Raw genomic sequence first — 13,020 nt, 5'->3', positions numbered from 1 at the left:
AATCTCAACACCTTCTCCCCCATTTGCTGTCAGTTTAACTAAATATGTAGTAATTACAGTAATGAATGAGTTAAATTGGAATGATCATTTAGGTAATGTTGTACGAAAGTTGAACCAAAGATGTTATTTTATTGGCAGAACACTAAGAAGACACAAGTCCACTAAAGAGTCTGTCTGCAGTACGCTTGTCCATCTTCTGCTGGAGTATTGCTGTGCGGTATAGGATCCTTATAAAACAGGGTTAACAGAAGACATTAAAAAAGTTCAAAGAAGGGAAATTCACTTGGTACTGTCATGAAATAGGAGAGAGATAGTCACAGATATGCTACATGAATTGATGTGGCAATCATTAAAACAAAGATGTTTTTCACTGCGGTAAGATTTTTCCCAAAATCTCAATCACTAACTTTTTCCTCTGAGTGTGAAAATATTCTGTTGAGACCAACCTACATAGGGAGAAATGATCATTGTATTAAAATCAGAACTTGCATGTCAGGCTTAAGTGTTAGCTTTTCCCATTTGCTGTTCGAGAGTGGAACAGTAGAGTAGCTGTGTGGCTATGGTTTTATGAACCCCTGCTAAGCACTTCAGTATGAACTGCAGAATAGTCATTTAGAAGTAGCTGCTCCATCTGGTCCTCCTTAGCCCAACTTCGTTGATGTTGACTTCCATCTCAAGGATGGCTACAACGGTATCTTCATCCACATCAAAGCTACCAACCATCAACAATACCTCCATTTCGACAGCTCCTACTCATTTCGCACCAAGAAATCTCTTCCATAAGCTTAGCCACCATTGCTCATTGCATCTAGTAATGAGTAGTCACTCTCCAAATATGACAAGGGTCTCACTGAGGCCTTCACATATTGAAATTACCCTCCCTGCCTTGTCCAGAAAAAAGTCTCTTATGATTTGTCTTTCTAGTCATTTGCCATCCCCAACATACTGTCCAGCCACAGAGGAGCAACCTCTCATGACTCAGAACCATCTCGGACTGGATCAACTGAATCATGTTCTCTGTCAGGATTTCAGCCACCTTTTGTCATGCTCTGAAATGAGAAATATCCTCTTTTCTATCCTATCCACCCCTCCCACAGTGGTATTCCACTGCCTACCCAACCTACACAATATCCTTGTCCATCCGTATTCCACACCTGCTCCCAACCTCTTGCCCCATGGCTCATATCCCCACGACAGACCTAGATGCAAGGCCTGTCACAGCCATCTCCTACCCCATCAAAGGCAGAGCCACCTGTGAAAGCAGCCATGTGAACTATCAACTAAGTTGCAACCACTGATCGAGTGGTCAAAGGTGCTGCAGTCATGGACTGTGCGGCTGGTCCCGGTAGAGGTTCGAGTCCTCCCACGGGCATGGGTGTGTGTGTTTGTCCTTGGGATAATTTAGGTTAAGTAGTGTGTAAGCTTAGGGACTGATGACCTTAGCAGTTAAGTCCCATAAGATTTCACACACATTTTAACATTTTTACAAACACTGAGCCTCATTCTAAGTGGGCATGACCTGTAACAAGCTGTGTGTCGACATTAATGGCCACTGCCAGACTGTGGTCAAGAGATAGCTGGAACACTCTGCTGCTGAGCATACCACCCAACTCAATATGCTTAACTTCAACAACTGCTTCACAGTCTGTGCCATATGGAATCTACCCGTCAACACCAGTTCTCCTGAATTACATAGATGGTAACTCTCTGCAACATATCCTTCATTCTGTAAGCCACCTGGTTTCCACTATCACGTGCTCCACCTCCCTAACTCCTTCTGTGCTTGCACTCCACCCCTACACATATGCCTTCTGTCCTGCCAGTGCACCTGCATAATCATTTTTCCTTCTCGATTTCTCTCCTCTTCCTTTAGCCCACATCCCACCAGCACAGCCTCCCAATGCTGTGCCTAGCAAGCACATCTCTTGTCCTCACTACATACTTGCATGCTCACACAGGCGGCACTAGTGTTCCGTTACCCCTATCCTGCTATCTCACATCCTCTCCACTCCATGCCTCCTCTGTTCTGTATCCCTACTACCAACACCAACAAAGGTCACTGCTCACCTCAGATGCAGTCGCAGTTGAGCCTTACCGCAGATGGTAGTGACTGTGTGTGTGAGTTATGCATGTGTGTGTTTTGTTTTGTCAGTTTCTGATAAAAGACTTCATCTCGTAGCTAATAATATCTAGTAGCCTTTTTGCACTGTGCCTGTCTGCCACTCAGTGCGTCCTCTTTGTGGTGGGTAGCAGTATGTCTTTTTCATAATATTGTTATTTCAGTCCAGATTTCCCATTGTTTGATTTTTCACTGTACAAAACTACACATGGTAAATTCCATTCTTTTTTCCAGGCTGAATACTGGCGGCCACTACCTTTGGTGATATTTGGTGCTTTATCTTTGGCAGCAGGAGCTATTGCACTTTTACTTCCAGAAACAATGAATCAGAACTTACCAGACACTATAGCAGAAGGAGAAAATTTTGGAAAGTAAGAATAATTGATCCAGTTTTAGTGTGCCCTTAAGTGACTGATGTGCAAAATTTGTGAATTCTTTTGAATATTACAGTCCTTTGTTATTTGCTTGAATGTTATCTCTGTTAATCATTTCTGTCAGAAAATGAGGCACTCTACAAATCACATGCTGAGGTACACTTTCAACAGCTCTTCCCAGCCACTGTGTCCTTGGGCTACCATGTAACTATTCAGATGTTCCTCGAAGAGTTTAAGAACATTTTGTACACCACATAACCCCTTTGTATTTTTCTATTGATGGCTTCATTGAAATAGCGTCAAAACATGTGTTTCCAAATACTTATTAGAAAATGAAAGGAAGCCCCCTCCCCCAGAAATGATTGTTTGATTTCTTTATTAATCCATGTAACAATTTACATTGTGTGGATTTCGTCAGCAAAATCATATACAATACAATATACCTACAATTTATACACATAAAATTAATATTTACACATATTTTTAAAGTATCTTACATTAGTTTTATATCCTTATGTAATTTTCTTATAGTACTGTACAATTCTGGATTTCATATTATAATTATTTCCTCATGTATTACAATGCAAGCTACTTTAATTATGCTACATGTTTTAATTAAGTTAGTCCGTTAGTGTGTAATAACTTTTATTTAATAAAAATTTTTTTGGTTTTATTTTGAACTGTCTAATTGTGTCAGTATCTTTTATATTTTGGGGTAATTTATTATATAATTTAACGGCATTGTACAACAAGCTCTGCTGAGTTTTGACTTTATTTTTCCTCTCCAGATGCAGATTGTATTGGTTTCTAGTTTCATAGCTGTGTACTAAAAATTTTTTAACATAGCAGTCAATATTTTCTTTTACATACATAATACTTCGAAAAATGTATTCACAGGGGACAGTTAGGATTTCCAGCTTTTGGAAATGTTCAAGGCAATGAGCCCTACTGCCACTCCTGGTTATTATACGAATTGCTCTTTTCTGTAATTTGAAAACTATTTGAATATTTTTACTGTTGACTCCCCAAAATGTTATTCCATAGGTAATAACAGAGTGGATATAAGAAAAATATACAGATCTGACACATGTAGTATCACACACTGCAATCAGAATTCTAAGAGCATAGCATGCTGTAGCGATTCTGTTAGTAAGTATTTTAATATGTTCTTTCCACTTTAACTGACTGTCAACATGCATACCAAGTCTACACATTCTATAGTTTCATTGCTTAACTTAAAGTTGTTATAGTGTGGTTTTTGCAGACATAGAAGTTAACAGCATTTGTTTTTTTTTTTAAATTTAGTGTTAGTTTATTATTGGATGCCCACTCATGTACACTGTTTAGTGTTTGTTCGGCTTTTTCTATCAGTGCATCTGGTGATTTGTCACTGATTATAACATTTGAGTCATCTGCAAACAATATTGTTTGTCCATGCTTGATGCTCTGTGGGAAGCCCTTTCTGTAAATGAGGAATAGTATTGGGCCAAGGACATATATTTTTCTTGAAGCAGTATTTTTCTTCAGTGAACGTTGCTGTGGTAACAAAATGGCTGCACTCCCCAAGTCATGCACACAATGCTCTCCAAACTAACAGATAATGGCATCCAGGGGTGTCCTTCTGCTAACTACAAGTGCCAAGCAAGGAAATACACTTCATGATATTTTTAGGTAATTTAAAGTTCATGTTGGCAGCTGAAATTTGGGGATTTTAACTGAGGTTAACTATGAGTTACAAAAAAGTTAGAGCAGGTTTTTACATGATGAATCTGACCATTCCGTTGTCAGTAACAGATCATATGTCATTTTCTCATTTTTTCTTTAATTTTTTTTAGAAAAGCCTTGTTTTTTAACTACTGAGAGGCCTACTTTGGTGAATTCATTTTTTGCTAGGTCTCAGAGCTGTAGGTCAGCATATATAAACTGTTATCTACAGATTTATATACTACTTTGATCTGGACGCTATTGAATTTCTCCCAAAAACTTGTCATCCAAGTTTGATATGACAGAAAATTCCATTTCTGACATTACCCTTTATACTTATGAACTAGTAAAGATAGATATGCTGATTAGCATTTTCTAGAATCATACTGTCAATGCAAATTTTTCTTGCTCTTTCCCATGTTCTGGATATAATTTTAGTTTCAGATAGTTCCACTTAGAACAATATGATAATGTGGATGACTAGAACATCATAAACAACAATAAATATAAAGCTTTTAGATTGTCCTTCCTGTTTCTACCTTTTTCTGGCAAAGGAGAAAACCTAATGCTTGAGATTTTTCATTAATTTTAGATAATTTATACTTCCAAGTTGTATCAAATTATAGCCATTTAGAAGGCTTTCACTGATTCACCACAAGCTTTATCTGCCTTAAACACAATTAAAAAAACATGCAGGGGCTGATATTGTGTGTGGTTTCCTGTAAGAAACTTTTGACAGCCATTTAAATCGTTTTGTATGTATAAATTCGTATTTTAGGTCTATGCTAAATTTTAGAAGTGATGTTTTAGTCATTTTGTAAAGATCATTTTTGTGATAATCATTTATTTCATTCCTAAAAATTAGCTTACGGTAATTGTTTGTTTCCTTTTTCCTCATTTGACTGATTTCCATTTGTTGTGTTCAAGAGAATGATATTTTTTGTACTTTTTACCATATTCTATGTATTCCGAATTAGTCCATGTTGTAGCTTTTGCAAAGAGGTTTTTAATTTTGAAACCAGGATCTTTGGTAGTAGTATGAGAACAGTGACAGAGTTTCTTTTTATGTAAAAGATTATGCAGTCTTAAATAACAAATTTGTAAAATACCGTTACATTTTAAAATTTGTCGTGAAGAATTAGGTGCATAAAACGAATACTTGTTCTATAAAATACTTCTGTCAATAAGTACTTATTGCAGATGTTCAAAAAAGTTATGAATTTACTCATATATAGTGTGGCATTTTGAAACACTACTGTGCTCTGTATCAATAGTAAAAGTACACTTTCATTATTTTATAAACCAGATTAAGTGATTAGTAACAATAATGTATCAGTGTTATAAAGACAGGCACTTATATGAGTGAAATGTGGAGAATAGTGACCTACGTCTGGCTTAAAATATGTGATATATCCTAAAAAAAATTGTGGTATTTACAAAAATACTTCTTCCTTTCATTAGTTTGCATATCAGCCATTCCCTCATTTGTTAACATCATCTACAGGGATTTAGCAGTTCTACTGTGTTATGACTTTTTCCTGTAACTTCGTTACATTTTTATTTTGTTTTATTGTTATCATTCTTTCTTTCTGTTTTTCTGTAAATGAATTTATGGGTACATCATCTTCTTCTTCTCCTGCAGGCTAACCAATGATAAACAAGATATTAATTGTGATGTCCTTTTGGAGACCAAGGAGACTGAGAAATGAAAGACATGAAAATTTGTGAATTATATGCACTGATGGACATTGTACACAAAGCACAAATTGTGTTATACAAATGTATAACACAAATGTGTAAAATGGCAAAAATACTTAATTTAGTGGTATTTCAATTGCTGATATTTGCACACTGTATTTACATTGTTCATATATATCATGCCACGATTTTTTACAATCAGCTTTGAATTATATGTCAGCCACAACTTTTAGTACAAGATTTTTAAATAATGCATATAATGATCTCTGGCACTATTTTGTGGAATGAGAATATTTTCAAGAAGCACAAACTGTCAGTAAATTAACTTTTTTATCATTTGGCATTGCATTATTAATATTTCACAACCATATGGATTTTATTAAAGCTTTTGAGATATTTCAAGCTCTTCATTTTCAGCGTGATAGTAACAGCTTTTTCTCACACTGCAGTGTCCTGTGGTCAGCAGGAAAGAACAAACAGTCAATCTGAATATACTTTACTGTAATTAAAGTAAAATGCCTTCTTGGCATACACTAAGCTTTAAATGCAAGGACAACAAGAAAACCCCACAAGTCTTGGGGTGGCAAACCAGATAAGGAAATATGACAATGGAAGAAAATGCCGACCAAAATCTACTCTACTAGTTACACAATACAACACGCTACTAACAATACTATGGCGAGTGTATACAATGCTAGGGCCGGCATAAGTACTGGCCAGAGATGTTCCTAGTGGTAGGTAAACACTACCATTCTGACTGTCTGGGCATGCCTATGAAGCCAGGTCACCAAAGTGTTATGTGAGGCATATGAGTTCTGATCGGTGGAACACAGTCACATGTTGTCTGGCAAAGTAGTTTAGTGTTTATTTGGAAAGTCTGTTTGCTTATTATATCCACTGGCGATGTTTCTCTCTCTGCACTCCTGTAAGGAGGTTAGCAGCCCATCTCGTGTGTCAGTTGTGCGGGCCCTCTAAGTAAGGGGTTGCTACGACACTCATGTTTGCAATTAAGTTAACAACTGTGTGCAAAAATACAAGGGTGGTTTGGAAAGTTCTCTGAACGGAATAGAAAAAAAAGTACTTACACACTGAAACTTTTTTTACTTTTCAATGTAGCCTGCTTGTTGATTCATGCACTTGGTCCGACGACGCTCCAGTGCCTTAGTCCCATGTCGAAAATGAGTTTCCTCCATGCCTGGAAAATAGTTGTCAACTCTGGCTATCAATTCTTTGTTTGAAGTGAATCTTCATCCACAAGAAAAATTTTCAGTTTTGGCAAGAGATGGAAGTCTGACAAAGCCAAATCAGCTGAATACCTTAGTTTGTATAATTTTGCCATGGCGACTGCACAGGTGTGAGGGCACGCATTGTCTTGATGGAAGGTAGCTTTCTTCCTTGCTAAACCTGGCCTGTTTGTTTATATCAGCTGGCGATGTTTCTCTCTGCGCTCCTGCAAGGAGGTTGGCAACGCATCTTGCATGTTAGTTGTGTGGGCCTTCTAAATAAGGGGCCACTATGACATTTCTCCCCCTGGGAAAAAAAATGGTTGACTTCCATGGGCTTGTGCCCGGCAGGGGCGGGAGGCGACGATGCAGCACGGGCAGCTGGCAGTGGAGACAGCAGCTGAGGCAGAGGCAGAAGCAGTGGTCCACCACAGAGTGCTCCTGCAGGCATGGTCCATCAGACTGAGGTGGAGCTGGTTGACATGCCGGCAGGCGGCACAGTATGTAGACAAAAAAAGAAGCACGGCCTTCTATAGTGGATGATGGCTCAGCAGCTTATTGAGCTGGGTCTTGAGCGTCTGCAGAAAACTTTCTGCCCGGCTGTTTGATGCAGGTTGAAAAGGAGCAGTCTGGACAAGGGAAATTCCATTGGCAGTACAGAATTGCTTAAACTCGGATGAAGTAAACTGTGGACTGTTGTCCATAACAATCGTTTTGGGGGAGACCCTTGACAGCAAAAAGGAGAATTTTGGTAGTGTCAGCAAAAGTGGTGTTCATCATGCAGGATATGTAAGGGTATACCAACATGGAGTCGATCAGTATGAGGCACTGGGAACCATGAAATGGCCATGTGAAATCCAAATGGAGACATTCCCATGAAGCAGCTGCATCCAACCGCGAAAAATACTGGCACGGGGTGTGCTGCCTGACGTCTTTGGCACGTGGTGCAAGCTAACATGAGGGAGGCAATGTCTTTATCCAAACTGCACCAATAAAGGTGTCAGCAGCCCAGCTGTTTTGTGAGGACAATGCCCCAATGGCGAGCGTGGAGGAGGTCGAGGACATGGCGGCGCAATGCGTGCAGTATGACCACCTGGGGAACATTGGAATCTCTATGCAAAAGGATGATGCCACTGCGAAAAAGTGACTGTGCTGATTATCCCGCTACTGATCAGCCAACCCGCATAGATTTGGCGGTGGAGAGCTTGCACTGTCTGATCCTGTGTGGCCCACCAGACTGCATCGGCATCCAACAGAATCACATCCAGAGCTGCGTCCAAATCCAGTTACACATGGAAACAAACACAAACGAAGGGGGAGGCGTCATACTCACGGTCCGCCCCGGCAGGCAATCAGGACGGAAAATCGGCGTTTGCGTACCGTTCAGAGGTGTGATAGACAATATCAAAGTCAAACATCACCAGAAAGAGTGCTGAATGCTGGAGGCGGGATGCCATCTGGGTGGGCACTGCAGTACTCGGGTGAAACAAAGAAACCAAAGGTTTGTGATTGGTCTGCAGAATGAGATGATGACCATATGTGAAATTGTAGAATTTTGTCAGGGTGAAAACCAGTGCCAAAGCTTCTTTTTAAATTTTACTATATTTGGTTTGAGAGTCGGTCAATTTTTTGAATGTGAAAACCACTGGCCTCTCAAAGCCGTCGACCACGTATGAGAGGACCACATCCAGGCCATAGTCTGAGGCATCGGCAGCGATGATGAGGGGCAGTATCATAAGTGGTGTAACCAGCCAGGAAGGGAGGGAGGGAGAGAACTGACATGAGATGTGTGAAAGCTTGGTCACATGCCGTGTCCCAAACCCAATGCGCATCCCGAAATCTCATCGGCATGGGCTATAAAATACTGATAATAGTTGATTTGACCACGGACAGATAGCAGTTGCTTCACATTGGTGGGAGGAGGCAGGTTTCGAATCATCTCGACATACTCCTTGGAGGCGTGGAGGCTGCAGGCATCAATTTTGAACCTGGGTTTGTTGGCCTCTCATACAAAAAAGTAATGCTTTTCCTTGCGACAATGCATGTTAGCCTCAGAAAAAACCTGAAACAGCCAATGCAGCTTGTCCACAAGGTCCACTGCGGATGAGCCACCAATGATGACATCATCAGTAGTAGTATAGTGAGGTTACGAGCACACTTTTGATATCAAATTGATATACAAATTAATTAAATTGATCAATTAATCATCCCCGCTCCCGCCCATCCCCGCTTCTGACCACACCCACTCCCGCCCACAATCCCCGGATGACATCACATATTTTTCTCAGTTGCACGTGTGCCCCAGCCTTCCTCCCCCTTCCCCACCCCCCTCCCCGAACCTACCCTATTGTCGGGGATTTCGAATTTTGGAAGGAAATTAAAATTGGCGGTATCCTTTCTGGCACTCGAGCCCTGATCCTACTAGGCAGAAAGCCCAAGTGTACCCCCCTAACGCAATTAAACCACCAGAGGCCCTTGGAATTGATGGGAAATTAAAATTGGCAGTACCCTTTCCGGACTCAAACCCTGATGCACCTGGATGGAAAGCCCAAGTGTACCCCCGTAACACAATTAAACCACCAGAGGTGCTTGGAATTGACGGGAAATTAAAAATGGCCGTGCCCTTTCCAGGATTCGAACCCTGATTCTACTGGATGGAAAGCCCGAGTGCACCCCCAACACAAGGAAATTGTCCAGATGTGGGAGAGGAAGGTTAGGTTTGTGTACTTTATTTGTATTGGTCGGGAAACTGGTACAATAATTACGTAATTAATCACAAAGATTGGGCCTAAGTACACAAGTATATGCATAGCGCTACAGAAGGACGGCATAAAAGCGCAATACAGCGCAAAATCTGATGACACCATACAACTGGTGTTATCCTGGTGTGAAAAAATTTCGCAATACCACTCGAAAGTAGGGACATACACACACAGTCAAACTCTAAACAAATGATTCAAATGGCTCTGAGCACTATGGGACTTAACATATGAGGTCATCAGTCCTCTAGAACTACTTAAACCTAACTAACCTGAGGACATCACATACATCCATGCCCAAGGCATGCAGTCGCGCGGTTCCAGACTGAAGCGCCTAGAACCGCTCGGCCACAACGGCCGGCACACTCAAACTCTACCCTACACCTAAAAGCTGGCGGGAAAAAGGTGGGGTATAAGATACTATCTTTATTCTTGGAAATACGGAAGCGTCCGATCCCACCCGTCTGCTTTGACCCATGACATCACAAATATGGCGGAAACAAAAACAAACACACACACTTTCCACAAGAAGCCTAATGACACTAACGGGACAAGCGCGGGAAATGGGGTGTTTTGGGTGGGGGCAAACTAAATATAAACAAATTTAGACGCCTTGCGTAGCTACAACGTGTAAGTGAAGACAGCCATGCATGAATACCCACCCACCTCCCCAGGGGTCGTAACCCCTGCAACCCATAGAAGATAGAGATGCTTCAGTAGCTGATTAGTGTTTTTTGTCTTTTTAAAAAAAAATGTCACGGGATAGAACGAACAGATCAGAAAGATAAATATAATAAACTAAAACATAAATTCGAGGAAACAGATAATTAAAATAAGTAATAAGTGTTTTTAAATTTAAAAAAATCTCACGAGATAGAACGAACAGATCAGAAAAGTAAATAAAATAAGATAAAACGGAACTGGAGACAGCCACACACAAACCAAACTCCGCGCCGTCATGACGTCACACACGACAACACCCTTACGTCACGGGTCAAAGCCGACGCGTTGGATCGGACGCTTCTGTCGACCCTTATTCTTTTTGGTGGGAAAGACGTTCAACTGACGAGATGCTGGTGTTGGATAGACAGGAGTTTAATAAGTATATTACCTGTAAGCATACAGTAGTTATCACTGTTTGACGTCAGAGCTCGCTACAGATGCCTGACCAAAAACCATCCTGCAGCCCAGGCAATCGAAGCCAATACACGCTACCACAACTGATGGAAAAAAATGCGTCACGGTTTTAATTCGAAATTGTTGTGGAAAAACCAGCACTCCTAATGAACCAATTATAATGCAGCACATGTACCAGGGAAAATCGTCATCCTAAAAGAATACAGAGGAGGCGGTAGTTGAATGTGCATTCTCCTCGACAGGCATCCACAAACTGCCGAAAATCGAGGACTCTTCCTTCCTCCCTCCACCCCTCCACCTCTCCATTCAACTACAGGAGGGACACAGGCTCCTTCAAACGGCCAGCTGCTCTGTTGACCGCCTTGCAGTGCTGGCAGGCCACTATCCGCCCTTTGCTGGCGGCACTCAGCTTTCAACACAAAAGGGAAATTGAGTAGCATAACCCCGCCCATCCGGAGGACGCTCCAGATGGCTCCTTCTAAAGTCGCGCCCTTTGCTGTTTTTCTGCCGACTCGTGTGCAGCTGTAGACCCCAAACAGCCCTCAAGATATGCGGCATGCCTTTGATGTGGCGCCCCTTAGCACAAAAGGGAAATTTACAGGCATAACCCCTCCCATCCGGAGAATGGTCAAGATCAGTACTCGGCTTTCCACCATCTGGCCACCGCCTTTTCGTCTAAAATATAGCGACTTAGCCCCCACACGCTGCCCCCTGGACAGAGAGCGGCTTTGTCCGGCGACCAACACAGCAGACACGCCCCCCCCCCCTCCCCCACGCCCACAGCAGCCTACCTTTCGGCGATGGGGAACAATTGTATTTGACGTCAACCCATCTATAATCAAGCATCTAGTAAAAAAAGCAAAGCACATTTGCGACCATAATAATTGTCCTCTTTCCACGAAAGTAGGTGAAGTCAATGTTCTTTTAGTTTTATGAGCAAAATCGGCATAGTTTTTACGTTCGACTGCAGTCGCATCTCATTATTTTGTGATGCCCAGCGAAGTGTACCGCCACCGATCACAAATGATCAGCAGAGACGTGTCCACCCTGCGTAAAATCAGGAAAAAAAATTTCGACTATTTTAAAGCGAGAACTACCGATCACCACAGATTGTCCTCGTTTTTTTCGAAACTGTCATCAGAGTAAAGAAAAAGCGAGGATTTAAACTCCAAAGAAAAATAAATCTATATTAAGCAAATTCTTCCAGCTTGTTGAACAAATTACACGACCTGAGAGCGTCTCTCGCATTCAGTATCTGTAAATATACTGTCATGCACGTGTGTATTACAAACGTTTCAGACAATCTTTCACACATGTCGGAAAAAACACATTCATTTTACGTTTGACAACAAGAAGCAATAATTCAAGAGAAAGTAGCTATTTTGTACACTATGACACGGCCCCTTTTATTAGTGCTATGCTATATTATACTAGCATTTACGAAACAAATCGTGAGAGCCTGCCTCGCCCTGTATAAGTGGGAGAATGAAATTTCGTTAAAAGATATCGCAAAACGAATAAAGAAGACCGAAACACTCGTCAAGAATCATTTCGCAGTGCCCTAGCCATCTCTTCCACCCGCCAGCCAGCACGTCATTGATATCAATTTGATAGGATAATTAATTAAATTCTTCATGAGAGTCACTTTTTATGGCGAGTAACGTTTTTTTTCAGCTGTCGGATTACACTTGCCAAATAGGACAAGTGGGAAACCATGGAGGGAACACAATGTTCTTTCTGAGGATCACTACTGAGAAATGGCATCTGAAGCTGACCACAACATACATTTCGCGTAAGGACAGCGCTATTAAAAAACACTATCGTAACGCCGATGTTACCATCACCCTGCATAAAAAGCGGTCTTCAGTCTACAGGCACACACAGTCGCTGATAGTGTTACGCTTTCAAGCAGAAATGCTGTCCGAAATGCTATCCGCAATTTGGAATCAAGTGTATCCATTCAACCACACATTTGCGTTGGATCCTGTAGAGATGTCTTTTAATCA

At 41.2% G+C, this 13,020-nt stretch overlaps 1 protein-coding gene across 1 annotated transcript in view; it reads left to right on the top strand.

The window, feature by feature from the left end:
* LOC124794433 (organic cation transporter protein-like) overlaps window positions 1-6,116 on the top strand; it is a 41,637-nt gene extending 35,521 nt beyond the window's left edge. The window contains exons 9-10 of the mRNA XM_047258095.1: window positions 2,354-2,490; window positions 5,840-6,116. Of these exons, the coding sequence (XP_047114051.1) occupies window positions 2,354-2,490; window positions 5,840-5,906 (204 nt within the window). The 3' untranslated portion in view covers window positions 5,907-6,116. The remainder of the gene's footprint in view (window positions 1-2,353; window positions 2,491-5,839) is intronic.
* The last annotated feature ends 6,904 nt before the right edge of the window (window positions 6,117-13,020 follow it).

This window comes from Schistocerca piceifrons, chromosome 1, assembly GCF_021461385.2.
Source record: "Schistocerca piceifrons isolate TAMUIC-IGC-003096 chromosome 1, iqSchPice1.1, whole genome shotgun sequence".
NCBI lineage: Eukaryota > Metazoa > Arthropoda > Insecta > Orthoptera > Acrididae > Schistocerca > Schistocerca piceifrons.
This window is presented reverse-complemented; position numbering and strand designations above follow the sequence as displayed.